The sequence below is a fragment of the Thunnus thynnus genome, chromosome 2 (genome assembly GCF_963924715.1).
Source record: "Thunnus thynnus chromosome 2, fThuThy2.1, whole genome shotgun sequence".
NCBI lineage: Eukaryota > Metazoa > Chordata > Actinopteri > Scombriformes > Scombridae > Thunnus > Thunnus thynnus.
The window spans coordinates 31,072,027-31,084,683 of NC_089518.1; the positions used below are offsets into that span (position 1 = coordinate 31,072,027).

The 12,657-nt window shown below is 39.4% G+C and overlaps 1 protein-coding gene across 1 annotated transcript; it reads right to left on the reverse strand.

Annotated features, from left to right (window-relative positions):
• Positions 1 to 355: 355 nt before the first annotated feature.
• LOC137171732 (protein sax-3) lies at positions 356 to 7,993 on the reverse strand. The gene is made up of 13 exons (XM_067575818.1): positions 7,948 to 7,993; positions 7,622 to 7,773; positions 6,384 to 6,537; positions 6,078 to 6,270; positions 5,682 to 5,776; positions 5,412 to 5,598; positions 4,035 to 4,132; positions 3,785 to 3,938; positions 3,500 to 3,618; positions 1,691 to 1,858; positions 1,376 to 1,489; positions 618 to 726; positions 356 to 536 (listed from the first exon to the last, which is right to left on the reverse strand). Exons 1-12 carry the CDS (start codon positions 7,991 to 7,993, stop codon positions 713 to 715), a joined length of 1,494 nt encoding a protein of 497 aa, XP_067431919.1. The 3' UTR covers positions 356 to 536; positions 618 to 712.
• Between the last annotated feature and the right edge of the window lie 4,664 nt (positions 7,994 to 12,657).

Genomic DNA, 12,657 nt, shown 5'->3' on the forward strand with positions numbered 1-12,657 from the left:
CTGAGAAAATGGACTTTTTGTAACAAGCTGGTGAGGCTCAGTTTCAGATTGTTGCATTTCAGCTTGTGACAAAGAGGACACAGTGACTGAACGTTGTTGAATGTTAGAGCCCTGAGAATCAGGCTCTGTCGACAATCCTTTGCTGACTTGATGCGGAAATTGTGAACGTGATGATGTTCCTGTCAAATGAGTTTGACTTGCAGATGGTAGGTACTTGAGCCTTGTAAACAAACCCTCACCAGTGACTACTGATGTCTGGCTCTGTGTTACTGTCGGTTCAGTATTTAAAACTGAAAGAGGATCACTAATCGCTGGCAGTTGGGTGTGGAGGTCCACAGACTGGAAGTTTGGGTGTGGAGGAGGTGGCAACATAGGAGGCTGCATCTGTGTGACTAAAGGCTGGGTTGGATTGGTCATCAGATGTGAGACAGGGTCCAGTGACCGTTGTGGCATCTTCAACTGAGCCACTGCTCCTCTTGAAAATGTAGAAGAAGCGATAGCTCTATTTGTTGTAGCATTGCAGTGTGATGAGGAGCCTGAAATGAGTGAAAAAAGTCAATTAATGCATTGTTTTCATTGATATGTAGCACAATTAATTTTGTGGTTCAAGCACATACATTTGGTCTCCTTATGCTGCGCCTGTACATGTGGAGGATGTGTTATCTTAGCGTGTTGCTCAGCCACACTCGAAGGGGAAATTGGCAGCTCTTTGCTAGTGTTGGTGCTCTGTAAAATATTATAATTAACAAAAAAGATTCAGGGCATAAAAGCATGAAGGGAAAAAAGCGACACAATTACAAATGAACATTGCCACAAAACAAGTAATTACCAAGTTATAAGCCACAAGAGGAGTGACATTACCTACTGACAATGGCAAGTCACCACATGTACAGCTTTAAAGAGCACACACATTTAAGAATAAATCACAGCTTCTGGACCAAGACCACACATGGAAAGCAAATATAGAGCCTGCACTCTGATTTTGGAGCAAAAACAGTGTCACCACACAAGCTAGCACAAGCAGAGATTTTCATTGTCATTACTCACAGCAGACAATACCAGTCTTGTCTGCTTGCCTCTATCAATTGGGTGATCTTCAGCTTAGGTCAGAGGAACGCATGAAAGAGAATCAGCAAGAAGAGAAACTTGTGCAAAAGCTGTCAAGGAAGGATCTTTTGAGCTATTTAGATATTTTAATTGCACCCATTTGTTTGTGTGTTATTGTAGATCATTGTTGAGACCCCCATGTAGTGACAGCACACACACATAAACGCCCACTCTGAATATACCATCATCATAACACAGCATGTTTTTGGTAATATCAGTGTTGTATCTGCCAGTACAGGAGTGAAATGGTGAGTTGACGTCAGCATACCTGTGACAGTGAGTATCGTGCGTCTCTGATGACGTCCAGCTCGGTTCTCAGCAGTACAGTAGTATTCCCCTGCGTCAGACCACTGCACTCTGGAGATACGCAGAGCTCCAGCTTCTACACAGCAGTAAGATAACAAAACAATATTGCAGAGAGCAGACACGTATTCACAGCCGGGGTAGGTATAGGTAGTTTTCAGTTGCCTTTCCTGAGGATGATTAATTCATGTTTGCGGCTGAAATCAACTTCAGATGAAAATGTGGGATCCATAAATTGAAAGACAGCAAAAATGCTCCTGTCCTGCTTTGAGGTACTCACCGTCAATGTGCCTGTCCTCAGTTGGACTGATGAGGGAGTTTGTCCCTGCTCTACCCCGGGTCCAGGTATATGTGATGGGCAGAATCCCTATAGCCCCGCAGGGCAGGACTGCAGAAGCCCCAATCCTGCAGCTCACTTGACCTGCAGAGGTCACTATGATGGGGCTCACTGGGAGGAGGGAAGAGAAAAAATTGATTCACACTCTGCATGTTAAAATTAATGTGGATTAAATGTTTTTCAAGATCTTTTTTTGCCTTTATTTAATAATTTTAAGTGCAGACAGATAGAGAGAGGGTTAAAACATGGATGAAAGGTCCAGGGCCAGAATCAAGATCAAGATGCAGCAGAATGTTTTCACATTGATGTAATATTGTGTAACACTTGGAACAGAAGGCCACATTATGATACTTGGCAAACTTTTCGCTCCAGGAAATGAAATGTGCCATTCACCATTTCATGCACAAAATGCAAATGCATTTTACTTTTCTGTGCATGACATGTTCATAGTGTTGTTATGTAAACTGTATCTCTTGTATAATCTGGACAAATGCAAAGCAGTTGACATATCTGTCCCTCCTAAAAACTGCAGGGGAGACACTGTTGACACTGTTTTCAAAATGTCTTACATGCTACTACATCAAAATGAGCAAAAAACAACAAAAAAAACCAACAACACAGCTTTATATTTGAATCATAAAATATCTATATGGTATTGCATGCATATACAACTCCAGTTCTAACTTCTTGGTTATACTACAGTATATGGTACTATGGTTTATAGAAGAATAGCCTACCGGCCATGTGGGCTGAAATTTGAATGGGAATCATTTGTTTACTTCACACTAAAAATCATGGATTCAAATTTTACCCTTTGGATCAATATAGCACCAATACAACATTGGGTTAACTTCAGTGACAATCTGTTATTTTGACCCAGTGTTACACACAACAAGCTTTAGCTAAAAATGGTCTCAAATGTATTATTTCTTGTACAAAACGATGTGCATATGACATTCAAAAGATACACAAGTTAATAACAATCAGTAACAAACTGTGACATATAAGTTTAAAGGGAATAGAGTAGATTATAACAAGCTTTAGTTTGGGTAAATAACCCAACAGTAAAATAAAGAAATAACACTATAACTGGGTCAAAACAACCTCTTGAAGCCCTTTATCTTGTCTTGAGTGCCATTCTGGGTAACATTAACCCAGTATTGTGTTGGTACTATATTGACCCAAACTGTAATGGTGCGTCCACCTCAGGTGTCATAGACCTACAGTACTGTTAAACAAGCCTATTAGATGCGTTATCACACAAAACATGCTTCTGAAGTGCTTTTCTTTATGTCCCAGCCAAGTATCAAAACACTCATTTCATGCACCTAGTCCTTGACTTGACTGAAGTCCACTAAGGTAGCAACCACCGAGGTGAGAAATTGGTGGTGAATTATAATTTATTTTAGAATATGTTGGTGTCAAGTACTACAAATTTGGGCAGGTGCATCGTATCATAAACTCCTTACTTAAAATCCTTTTGAATTATATATATTTACATACCTTTTGATTAGACTTAGAATCTATGTTTTTCAACTGGAAGAGCTCATTACATTTTGTTTACATTCAGAGATTGTTTTTTTGTTTTTTTTACATTTACATACAGTATAAGGTACCGGTGCTCTTTGTCTATATGAATCTTACCTGATGAAGGTCTAAGGACCGAGATGTCGTTAATAAAGTGATTACAGGTGATCAAAAATGTGTGGGATTTTTTTTGGCCCTTTCATGGTATGTTGGTGTAAAAGTTACCAGCAACTCTCAGCATGGCTGTGCCGCGGCTTTGGCCCAGCGTGTTGGAGGCCTCGCACACATACTCGCCCTCATCGTAGTTCCGGGCGGACTGGATGAAGAGGGTGGCGTTTCTCAATCTGTTGGGTCATATGTATCATATGTTGGTCATATGTTATAAACCAGATGTCCTGTTGTTCATATTAGTGAGAAAAGGAGTTACAAGCTGAAAAATATTGTCATTTGATTTCAATAACTCTTCACAAAGGCAATCGCTCATTTTAAATGCGTTTTATGAGAACTTACCCCAAAATGATCTTGCCTCCAGTCTGCTTTGATTGACCTCTCTTGACCCATCTGATGGAGGGTAAAGGGTGACCTGACACCTGACACTCCAGCACCACCCGGGCACCCACTGGCACCGTCACCACCTGAGGCCACAGTTTGACTGATGGAGGGGCTGCAAGGAAGGCGGAAACACTCAGAAGGACTGTTCGGAAATCACCAGTTTGATTGATTAATGGCACAGTGTGGGAGGTCTGTTGTAATGGCGTACCTAGCACACTCAGAGCTGCTCTTCTAGATGTGAGAAATCTTTGAAGGTGGATGTTGGAGGCCCTGCAGAAGTAGTTTCCACTGTCGAACTCCTGCACGCTGCAGAGAACACAAAACACACACTTGAACATGTTTTAAGCCGCTTGTAGAAACCTTTAAAATCCTTTCTATGTATGTATTGTATGTATGCTCTTAAATTACTGGCAGTTTTAAAAAAGTTAAAAGAGTGCTATAGTTAATAGAATCATTTATGTATGTGGGTATATCCACTAAGCTATTAAAGGTACCTGTGGAGTTTTTGACCACTAATAGCGCTATGGAGCAATGTTTTTACAAGTGGGCCTCCTATTTTGGTTATATCACACATGCACAAGGGCGACACAATTCACATTCCTGCTACCGATTCCACTGATCAACAGTTGGTGGCAGTAATGCACAATGAAACCTGGCAAAACACCTGCAAAGGCAGACAGGAAGAAGACTACAAGCTAGTAAACGTGGATGTAAACCATGGATGTATAATAAGAGCTGGACAGGGCGCCGCTGCTGAGCCTTGCAGCCAATTTTTCCCAGTGGCCACTCACGGTATTGCAGCAAAAAATCCCCATGCAGCCATAAAAGCATTTTCCCCATAGACCACCATTGTAAAAGAGACATCTGTAAAACTGTTGACAGGACACGTCGAACTACAAACAACGTCAATTATGACTCTTTCTATTATGAGCTTTTGATCCATGGAGGTTTTATATTTGTAAAACTTTCCTCCTTCCTATAGGACTGAATTGGCGCCATTTTTAGTCCGGTATCCAGCTTTTATTTTACATCCATGATGTAAACCAAGTCCCCAGGAAGTGTGTCAAGCTTTGAAGCCGATTTGACATAATGGCCAAACTGTGGAATTACAACTTCCAGATCCAACAGGGGCCCAAAAATAATTTTTCCCGCACACAATCATGAGAAAAGGAGCAGCTGTAAAACTGTGGATACATTAATTTGAGTGTCACAACACGCACAAAATGACTCGTTTCACTATAAGAATTTGATCCATTTGATCTGATAACATTTGGAAAGTCTAGAAGAGCCGCACAGTTGAATTGTTTTATCCCCATTCAAGGTAGCCAGAGGGCAAAACTGGAAGTTAGCCGTCTTAGCCGGCAGAAGTCTCTAGAGAGCATGCTCTATGGGTGCATTGGGCCCATAGAGTGTACACAGTATGTTTTCATCTGGGTAATTTCTTTAGACCAGGAAGTGAAATAGAAATACTAAGTCAATAACTTTTTCAAGGAGTCATTATGGTCTCAATCATTAAATTCAGGCCCTCTATTAAGTGTGCTGGTAGTCACATAGGTAAGTGCAAAACACAAACACAAACACACACCTGTGGAAGAAGAGGTCTCCGCTGGGCAGGACATTGATATGAGCTGTCGGGGTAAGAAGTTTGTTGTTTTTGAACCAGGACACCTGAGCTGCGGGTCGGCTGTACGGAGGCCGGCAGGTGAATGTTACGTTCTCTCCTCTCTTTACCGTCAGGTTTGTGGGCTGCTGGATGAAACTCCAGTCCATCTCTGGAAACACAACATGTGTCACTTAAATGTAGGTTTGTGACTCCATGACAACTTAATTTACTGCAGATGTTGGCGTATAGTACCAGCTGGAAGTAGGAAGGCTGGCTGCGACTTGACTGTCTCTTTCTGGTTGGATGCTTCGCAGTGATAGAAGCCCTCGTCCTCCTTGGTCACATTCCTGGAGAACACAAACAGAAATCATAAAAACGTTATAAAAGCACCTCTAGAGCATCAAAGCTCCAGAAAGTGTGGATAACAACTTCTGTATTAATCTAAAATCAAGGCTGTGTACAGGCAAATCTTAAACACTGAAAGCATCATATTGTAACCATATATATATATATATATTAAACATATTCCTGAGCAAACCCAGTGCAGAATAAAGGGCATTTTTAGTGCATAGTTCTGGGTTCATCATTTCAATTTAGCAAAAAAACAATAAAGAATTAATATTCCTCTTGTCCCGTCCAGTGTCAGACCTGAATGTGAGCAGCTGTCCATTGTTCTGGAGGCTGAACGAGGCCGAGCAGTTGGTCAGGACGCCGTCGTCTTTGAACCAGTGCACCATGGGAACAGGGAAGCCACGGACAGCGCAGTGCATGGAGACCTTGGTTCCCATGGCGACAGTGATGTTGTCAGGGCCCTGCGTGATCTGCAAGCTTCGAGGGACCCCTGCAAGACAGATGGACACGCACACACACTTTAAACTACACTACAAATAAGTTTTACAGCTAAATATGGGGATTTAAAATAATGAGTTAACAGAAATATGTAAGTATACTCACCCTGCACGGTTAGTTTAGCTGGCTTGCTCTTCTTGCTGATGTTCAGTAAAGAATTGTGTGTGACACAAATGTACATCCCGTCGTCCTCAAATGTCACGTTGAAAAGATGCAGAGTGCCTGATGTCTTCCTCTGGTTCCCACCTCCAAACTCACCCTGAACAAGAAAACACTGATTTATTTTATCCTTTTTTTTCGCCATATGTAATATTTGGATCCTGTTAATTTTATGTCCCCAAAAAACACTGTGATCTGCTGCCTTTAAGAAAATCTGGTAACACTTTATTTTACAGGCGCAGGAGATTCCCAATGTAATTTGCAGGTATTTAATGGTTAATTTGTATTTCACAATTTCTATTTTACAGACAGGGTGGTGCAAATTGGCTCAAATTATAAGAAAAAAATGGAAAAAGGTGTTAAGTGGGTTTAGCGGGTAAATACCCACTTATTATATTTGGGTTCCTAGTTGTTCATTTGCAAAAAATCTTAATAAATTAGACTCTTAACAGTTTGTATTAGTATTGGCATATTAGATTCTTTCTTAAAAATTCTTTAATGACCCTGTTTCCCGTAACCAACCAAATCAAATAACCCTTTAAAAGACTGAACAGTTACACAGCAGAAACTTTTAGGAAATTGTTTAAATAATTATACGTGAATAACTACGTATGAAACTACAATTCAACCAATTTGACCTTTTTTTTTAGAATTTGTACCAAATTGCGCCACATTTTCTGTAAAATATCCTAAAAATGATCTATTAAATGCCTGTATAGTATGAGGAACCTGTAAAATGAAGCTTTACTGAAAATCTTCTTTATTAGAAAAGAAAAGCTCATTTCTTATTAAGTGAATTCACCTAATAAAGAAATGTGTCCATGTGAGTAAAATGCTGCTCGATTTCACACAAGCTTTGCCTTAATGAGGCTCTTTAAGCTTGTGAACTCAATGAAATTGCAGGTATATGTACGTATACTCTGAACCAATGTGTCTGTGCTGTTTTTCTTGCAACCTGCTGCATTTTAGCTATATTAATACAATCTGTCATTCATCCTCTCTTCTCTTCAGGAAGTTAAGTTTCAGTCTCTCTGAACTGTTTCCTACAGGATGAAGTGTTGTCGTATGGTCCTCCGACCCAAAGATGGAAAGAAGAAGCTGCTGAAGTCCATTAAATGAATCCCAAAAAATCCCAACCTTTATTCATCCCGAAGAAAATGAAGATGTTGTACATCGGTGCTTACCTGAATCTGTCTACCTCTTGTGACCACCTTCCCATCTTGGAGCCAGGTGATGCTCGCAGGAGGAGAGCTTTCTCCCGACACACACTGGAAGAAAACGCTCTCTCCATCTTTGACAGTCTGGTCCTGGGGACTGAAGAACACATCCTCCAAACCTGGAAAACACAAGTATGGATATGAGGTTTCAGAGACAATCAGACGACATAAATTATGGACTTTCTTTCACTCACCCAGGTGGGATGAGACTGCCAAACTGGACAGGATTAGTAAACAGAGGTGGGAAGTCATCTGTGGGAGCATCCAGATGGAAACACAGACATGCATCCTACTGCAGAGCTCCCCAGGAGGCGTGAGGAAACCACCAAGATGCTTCATCCATGGTGTCAGCTGGGAAAGTGTGAATATGACTGTTAAAGCCACACGTCCTGGTAACAACACATATCTACCTCTACGGTGAAACAATCAAAGAGATTCTGGTCAGAATTATTTATCACATGATTGAAAAACGTAAGAAAATGTGTCAGAGACACTGACGGCACCGCCACATGCTATACCACAGCTGTCATTTCTGCACAACAAACAGCTGTAAATGTGCCGTTTGCATCGATTCACTTTTGATCAGTTTACAGCAAATGTATTCAGCAGCTGAATTTTACATCACGTTTTTTCTCTCTCTCTCTTGCTCTTAATGCCCCCCCTCCCCTTTCCCCTTTTGCTTCATTCCTATTTTGGTTGTGAGTCTGTGGCACCGCAGTGAGCTCAGCTTTGTCCTCTTTAGTCCCTTGAATGGGCCCAGCCACTTTATAGAGCTCGCACTGTGGCCCTCCACTCAATGAAAGTGACATGAAAAGAGGCTGCGGAGCTTTGTACTGTGAAGATCAGTTATTGGTCCCTGCAAGGAAAGCTGCCCGTCTGATCATATAGGCTTTCATGATCCTCAACGTGACCATGTAAGGCCAGAACATTTATTTTTTGAATGTGACACAAATCTTACTCATGCAATGCTGAACTAGTAAATATTAGAGATATGAAAGGGAAACATACCAAAAATATTTAAATCTCAAGAGGCTCATTTATGATTAAAAGGTTATGATGGAGGTTAAAGGGCTCAGTGTGCATTGCAAGAATGTGGACGTTCCACAGAGACACCATAATAAAACATAAAGAGATGTTTTGTATCAGTTTAGTATTATTAAAGTATTATTAAAAAGCAGACTAGACTGTTGTTTACTCTAAATGTTGCCGTTCCTGGTCTAAAATGCTTCATGATAGTCATATCTTACACTTGAGTTTATTTGAAATGAACATCTTATAAACAATATGATTTATTCTTACATCACCTAAGCGTAAATTAGATTAGATATTTCATTATAATGCCAAAAATCATATCTACAATTACATCACATTAGTAATACAGAGGTCTTGAGTAAAAAATATCATCTCATTCAATTTGATTTTCATCAGTTGCACTTTTACTAACGCTAGTAAAATAAATTAAAAGATTATGGTGGAAATAGTGACACTAAACTTCCACCTGTGAATGAAACCTGTATCTGACAACGGTGCATTAGTCATCGCTGATGAACCACATGCACCAGTGAATTTCTTGATTTGCTCAGCGGGGCTAGTGGCTGGTTACACTAACATGATGCTAAGAGCCCGGGGGTGTGTATTTGTTGACTCACAACGCTCACAGCAGATCATTTACACCGTTTAGCATGTCATTAAGATGTTTTTAGCCCACAGACTGACTTGTATTCCTGCATCACATTCAGTATTTTCCGTAATAAAGACAATATGACAATAAATGGAAATGTTGCTTACAAAGAATGAAATCATAACCATGCTGCATTTCACTGTTTTGTACTTTTTGTACTATAGAACTTAATTTTAAGCATATTGATGCATTTCTCCAAGTTCTCCAAGTGTTTATCACATTCAGTCAAAACAATGCAGAAAAATGAAATGTCTCAGGGCAGTTAAAGTCTCTGAAGGTGGTATTAAGGAAGTGCAGGTAAGTTGCAGGTAATCGGCACAAAGACAGCTTCAAATAAGTTAAACTTCACATCAGTTCTTTAGGTGGTTACAATAAACAGACAGCGATTAAAAATTAACTTTCAGTATCGTTTAACTAAAAAACTGAAGTTATAGAAATGTAGCTAGCTGGAAACAGGTTTCAACTTTTAATTTTATCAAAGCAAATGCTGATTGTTTCATTTTTTTAATTAAACAATTTATTGAAGATTGATTTTGCTTTGAATTTTTACTCATTTTCAGAACATTGCTGTGCATTGCATTTACTGCATTATAATGGCTGCATTTAAATGTTGCACTAATTCTTCCATATGTAAAATACTAAAAAATAGTAATGATGATAATATATATTTTTTAAAGATTTGTTGTTTCATCTGTTGTTGCATTTTTCTGCAAGTACCTTCACCTAAAATGTTTAGAATTAACTGAATGAATGTAGCTCTGCAAACAGCTTCCATGCATTTAACAGATGTGTCAAAGAAATACAAATTTACTGCTTGTTTCCGTTTAGAGCATGTTGTGCAACATATAGTCCCCTCAGCAACTAGACAAGAGCTGAATTTGCATCTAATTAAATCTGGATCATTTAAAGAAAAAACACAGCACACTGCACCACATCAATCAGTTAAAAAAGTAGAAAGTAGTCTTGTAAAACTAAATAAAAAACAGCATGGATGCATTTTCTGAAAAATATTCATGATACAAAGCATTTTATCCATTTCAGTGCAATGGAGAGACCAATGAGAGTACTGATACTTACTCTACACGTGTCCAAGGATTGTTTCTGTGTTGGTTCGTCAGCCCATTAGTCTTCAGTCGGTGTTGGTCCGTGTGTCGTCTGCACACAACCTCTGTTCTCCTGATGCATTTACCGAACGTCCAGCTGGGAGAGAACAACAAGCAACAGCCGCTCACATGTGCTAGACGCCCTCCACCACCCCCTTCAACACACACATACACACACACACTCATTCAAAGCCAACAGCTGTAATGAAGCACAAAACCCTTAATTGTGTCCTCATTATTTAGACACGCAAAAATTACACACTACACTCTCCTCAAAAGACAGTGAAATGTGAAGCCAAGTGTGCACTGATTGTAATGAATGAGCAAGAATGAGATTGTAGTCTGTACAGTAGTCTATATGTGTCTGTATACACGCTACATGGCCAATACACCCATATGTGATTGTTGAACATCCAAACCCGTTTAAGGACAGGTTCACAAACTGGTTTTCAAACAGTCAGGAGCCCAAATGAACATTGAAACAGGTTTTTCTTGCTATAATCATTCCTCCTGTTCATACTGATCATTAGAAGATCTCTTCATAATGCACTTACAATGTAAGTGATGGTGGACAAAATCCACACTCCTGTCAAGTTTATCTGAAGCTAATATGAAGCTTCAGTCGTCCAAATGAGTCAAATCGAGCAGATATCTTTCAACGTCTTCTTAGTGCCAAAGTCCCTCTTTTTACTACTATACTTCCACCGCAGCTCAACAGGGAAACACAAGGAGGGAATTTGATGCTAAAAAGACTGTAAACGTGGCAGATATCCACTTAATATGACGCCTCATATGAGCTTCAGATCAACTTTGAAATACATTTTTGCTCAAAACAAAGACAATGGTATTGTCCCCTTTCACTTAAATTAATGATCCTATGATCTGTATCAGTAACAGGAGGAATGATTACACTGGGCAAAACCTCTTTCAATGTTCGTATGATCACCTGATTATTGTTTTAAGACAGAATTGTGAACTAATCCTTTAATATATGCGTCCAGTCTTCTGGTTTCAGGCTTTCCACCAGAATTTGGAGACTGGCTGTAGGAATTTGCTCCCAGCATCAGTGAGATCAGTCACTGATGTTGGGTGATAAGGTCCAGCTCACATTCGGGGTGAGTCGGGTGTTGGACGGGGTGAAGTCTGGGCTCTGAGCAGGACAGTCAGTGTCTTCTACACCAAACCACACAAAAAACATTTTTTTGACTTTGTGACTTTGTACAACAGGAAAGGGTTTTCCCCAAACTACTGCCACAGAGTTAGAAGCATATCATTGTCTGAAATATCATTATTCACTGTCGGATTAATATTTACCTTAATTTGAACTGAGGGGTCAAGCCCAAACATAGAAAACAGACTAGAAACACTTACTTTTGACCTTACTGTGTGCATCTCTATGTGAATAATCTACATTTGCACATTTGCACTAATTAAATATGTAACATAATGTATAGAATGTAATGTAATATTTAATTGAATATGTTAAAAATGTTCTTAATACTACTAATAATAAATGTAAGTTTAAGTGCCTTCCACGTATTCCAAGGACACTGTACATACAGCAAAAAACAAACCTTTTAAGTGCTTTCTAACTCTGCATGTCAACATGTCTGTGATATTCAGTATTTAATCTACTTTGATGATGGTTTAAAGTTAAGCTGTATAAAAACCTGCTGAACAATTTGTCAGTTTCCTTAAACAATATTTGAATTATTTGACAGTAAAGCTGCTGATCTCATCCAGTCAGTTTTTCATTTACATTGTGACATTTAGCTGACTCCCTTATCTACAGTTAGGTTGAAACGGGTCATATCGTGCATCATTCCTCACAGCAGCAGCTGGAATCAACCGTCCACCTTTCGTGAGTGAAACGCTGCCAGCACACAGCGATCTATACATCAGCGCATCTGTCAATTTAATGTCTAAGTGCTGTTCGAACTGTTCCCTCTTAAATGTGGGTTAATGAAGGGTAATAATGGCTGTTACACTAACACTTTATCAATCTATGCAAACCATTTTAAAGACAGGTATTCTAAAATATTTGATGATTTTTTCAAATTGTTTAACTTGTGCACTCAGTGTTTTACTCATTTGTATTTATATGATGTGTTTATGTGCTCTGTGTTTTTATCTTCACTTTTGGAGACCAATAAAATGATTGATTGAGAAGCACACAACCATAAATATCTCATCATGTGTCCATTAAACTTGTCTTAAAT